Source organism: Acyrthosiphon pisum, chromosome A2 (genome assembly GCF_005508785.2).
Source record: "Acyrthosiphon pisum isolate AL4f chromosome A2, pea_aphid_22Mar2018_4r6ur, whole genome shotgun sequence".
Taxonomy (NCBI): domain Eukaryota; kingdom Metazoa; phylum Arthropoda; class Insecta; order Hemiptera; family Aphididae; genus Acyrthosiphon; species Acyrthosiphon pisum.
Window position 1 is genome coordinate 26,947,763 of NC_042495.1, and position 4,687 is coordinate 26,952,449.

At 26.8% G+C, this 4,687-nt stretch overlaps 1 protein-coding gene across 1 annotated transcript; it reads right to left on the reverse strand.

The window, feature by feature from the left end:
* Nucleotides 1-397: 397 nt before the first annotated feature.
* Nucleotides 398-3,872, reverse strand: LOC100569270. The gene is made up of 4 exons (XM_003244559.1): nucleotides 3,756-3,872; nucleotides 3,464-3,619; nucleotides 2,101-2,268; nucleotides 398-574 (listed from the first exon to the last, which is right to left on the reverse strand). The coding sequence occupies exons 1-4, from the start codon at nucleotides 3,870-3,872 to the stop codon at nucleotides 398-400; spliced, it is 618 nt and encodes a 205-aa protein (XP_003244607.1).
* Nucleotides 3,873-4,687: the final 815 nt, after the last annotated feature.

The window sequence follows — 4,687 nt, forward strand, 5'->3', positions numbered from 1 at the left end:
CAATGATTATAGATTAGTCATAATTAATGATCTGCATGATTCATTAAACATAATAATTGTTTTTTATTATTATAATTGAAGTGTATAGTTTATATTTAAGTTATCGTCGTAATTACATTTGTTTATATAATTATATAGTGTAGGTATTCGAGTATTTTCACCGGCTAGGTTATCAATATATGTCTCGATGACCGTATGTTAAATATTATAGTATTTTGCTTGAGTGGTTAAATAGTCAAAAGTACAATTTATGGACCGAAAGGATATTATTCCACCCCCCCCCCCTCCTTAGAATGTGAATTAAATCAGATACTGTTGGGACTCTTAAAAATATTTACTATATAGTCTTCATAACAAGTTAATAACATATTATATTGTTATTTCATATATACAGTAATCAAATTGGTGTTTCCCAAGGACGTATAAGGTTAATCTCAACAACAACGCAGCCAACTACTTCATTTTTCAAATTTTTATAGCGAACCACAACTTTATATTTTCCATAAAAATATATTTTGGGAAAGTTCATATCTTCAAATTTTGTCTTATCGATCCCTGGTGTAATATATGTGCCCTGCAAACATTTAAAAAACAAAATTGTTACAAATGCATAAGTAGGTAGAGGCGACTGCATAAAATTGTAACACGTTACGATTGTAACATGGTCAATATGTAGATGTTTGATTATGTTAAAAAGCTTTGTCATTATAGTATTTTTTTTAATGATGGCCTTTTTAACTACACTCCAATGGCTGGTACAATCGCTCATTTGGATTTTTTTTTTATTCCCATTTACTCAAAAATTTTTAAAAAATTTAGTCTGTAATCATTTATATATAAGAGAAACATGTTACACAAAAGAATAAAAATGTAATCAAAGAAAAAGAAGTTTTTTAACAACTTGAAACTATGTAAAAAATATAATCAAAAACATTAATACTTTTTGAGATAATGAGTATTTTACGCTTAATTAATCACCCTCTATAACAGAAACATTTTACACAACAGAATAAAAATGTAATGAAAGAAAACAAGTTAGAATATTAATGAAATGGATTGTTACAATTGTACTCAAAATCACCTAATACTTTCAAAGACAAGTGCTCACATTGTTCATTTTATAATTTATTATTATAATTTAATTAAGTTAAATTATTGATAGTATATAGTTTAGTTAGTATTGTAAACAAAGAAAAAATAATATTGTACTGATTATACTATGTTACACCTATATTATAAACGCAGACTCATATCTGGGTCATTTGGTCATCACAATATTATGTATGACTAATTCAACCAGCTGCAACTATAAACCAATTACTATGGTATTATCATTTAAATATGTAGGAATTACGATTGATTTTGATCTGAAATTGTCAAATACAAACATATATTCAAAAAAATTTGCTTTCCCAATAAATAGTTTTAATACGAGTATATAATATGGCATTATTTTCTTCAATTTTAGCATACGGTACAACATGCTGGGGAGGAAGAAATAAAACAAAACATAAATACAGTACATATTACCAAAACAATAGCTTAGATACCTACTGTCTTCTGTCGGCGTATTCACCATTTTAGTTATTTAGCCACACATACATACAATCTATTTATAAATTGTACATTAAAAAAATTATCATAAGATTCACATAGTGTAACATTGTCCAGTTTAAGATGTTCTCCCGAATTCATGTTACCTACCTATATTCAATAATTTGGGAAATGATGTAATAAAAAGAGTGCAACACAAAGTTTACGTGAAAAACAGTCTAATAAAACCTATTATTTAATACATAAAACTCATATAAAAAAATCAATTGTTAATGGCCTCGATGAGAATATATTGCCTCAATCAAATTGAATATGTATTAAATGTCAATATTTAAGGAAACATTTGTGTTAATATTGTATAGATTAATCAATACTATTATATTATTTATATTGTATATTTATCTATCGAACAACTCAGTATAGTAACGTATCAACTCTACTATTCTTATTGTAATTATTTTATTATAATTGAATTATACTGAAATAAAATAAACAAACAAAAAAATTATAAATTATATAAATGTTTTTAATGTCTTTATACATTACCACTGGAATTGGACATTTATTAGCTGGAATTTTGAAACCCTCCATATAATTAAGCCATGCATTTCCAGTGAGATGTTTTACATTACTGCATGCCTTTTTTGTCTTGATAATTAATGCATTTGGCACCCATCCACCTGTTGAGCCCCAAGACTCAAGGTTAAAATCAATCTACAAAAAAATACTATATTACATTAATTAAGACTATACATACATTTACATTTCGTGTAGAAATTAAAATTAATATTAAAATAATACAATTGTTATGTTCACCAAGAATTTGCAATTGCAGACACTTATTTCGTGATAAATATAATCATAATTATTATGATTAATATTATAATGTATGAGTTACGGGGAAAAAAATAAAACAAGGTTCTTAGGTTCTTTTTTTTCAAAAACTACTGTCTCTAATTCCAACGATACGTGCCGAGAATTATTACGATTTTTATTCCTGAAAAAATATTCGGGTTGTCCCTAATATATAAAGGAACGGTCGAGCCACATTTTGTATTTTTGTAATTTAAACTGCAATAAAAATTATAAAAAATACAAAAAAATTCAGAATTTATTACTAACTTAATTATTTAATTAACTAAATACAATTTTAAAAAATATTCCTCGACCGATTCCTCGTTAAAAATAATATCTTGTCAGAATGCAAAACGAGTTAATCGTTGAGATGTATTGTTGGAATTAGAATCGTATGTTTGATTGAACATTTTTTCGTAATCATAATATTACATACTGACATGTGTTTGCGAGTGCTTGTGAGAGCCTTCCGTACCGTTACAATTGACCAGCATGGACACCACACACACTAATAATCATTTACGACTAACACATAGATCTCATGTGGCGACAACGAGATAAGAAATTGCCTAAATGATTCTTCTTAAATCAATGAGATGGCGAGGCCCCTTAAACTTTTATGTTGTTAATTATTTCCAATCAATCCAGTTAATTGCAAATTAGTTGTAATATGTGTTATTAAATGCAATTTTAATGAATGCAGAATATATTGTATTCCTTGTCTCCTTATGATGTAAACAATGGAGTAGCTAGATTCTTGTAATATTATGGTAGGTACATACCAAGTACGATTAGGTATAGTATTACAGTGAAATTTCCATATTATTATAATTATTATAATGAACTTGGATGGAAAATTAAAATTAATCAGTTTGTTATTTTCTGAAATTCGTTGATTATGAATCAATCAGGACTTATTCTATTATAAATTTGAGGATCTATTTAATACATTTATCAATTACAATTATTTTTAACTATCAGATATCACAATACAAAGGTTTATTTATATTATACAACTCTTAAATTAATCGTTATACGTATAATATGTACTTACTGTAAGAGTATCATCGAAAGGTATAAACAATGTCATATTGCCTTTTAACTCCGTTATACTAGATGTCTTTTTACTTAAATACCAATTGAATTGAAGTGGATAGTTTTTTGTTTTTTCACACGGATATACTTTATCAATCACCAGGTGATATTCGCCCTGTAATAAGTAGAATAATTATAATATATTCAAATTTAATTACAAAGATATTATCACAAATATAAATTTGTCACATTAGAATTAATAATAGAAAAAAGATATCCTGTTTAATAAATCAAGCTGATTATTAATTTACCACAGGCAAGTTTGGCCTAAAAATGTTTTTGGATTGAGACGATGAGAAAAATAAAATAAGTCCGAACGTTTTGATTAACATTTTGCCTATGGTTTTAACAATCATAGAGTGTTTCATACGTTTTCAACAATAAGAATAAATAGGTAACAGACATGCCTTCGAAAATAAATTGATATATTAAAAAAGATTGACATCCTTGATCTGTAACACGTAAATATTGCCGGAAATAATTATATAAATATACTGAACCGGAAAAATGTGATTCAGTTGTTCCGGTAATTATAAAATTATCCATATATTTAAATAAATGGTCATAAAGGGTTCGTGTGATACAATTTTCATAAATAAAATAATTGTAAAATGAATAAAACCAACACTTGCAGGCTTTGACTTGCTTTGTAACTTTTAAAATGTTTAGGTTCTATACTAATAATAGACTTATTATTTTTCATCAAATTGTAGTGCTACGCGGCTCTTATCTCTGGTTTCCACTGTTACATATATAATAATATTATTGTGCATGTAGTGTGATATAGTTATCATCAGTGTATCACTAGTATAGGTCTCATCTGTGAAAAGGTTTAGAGAGAAATACATAATTGAATTTTAACCTCTAAAAATTTACGGAAATGAGTGTACAAATAATCATATTGAGTAAGGAAAACATAAAAAAATGTCTGGAAATAATACATTTTAAAATGTTAACTAATTGGTAAAAAATAATTTATACATGTAATTAACTTTCCGTTAGGTACAATATGTGCTATTTACCTCTACTTCGTTGGTGTCGGAAGCTAACTATTGTAAGAAATAATATGTATAATAGGATGATTTTGTTATTGGTATTTTTCTTAAGAGGACGTGATACCCGCATGTGTTGTCTCCGTCTTACAAGTGCATAACATAGTAAATTATACGCAAAGCAGAACACG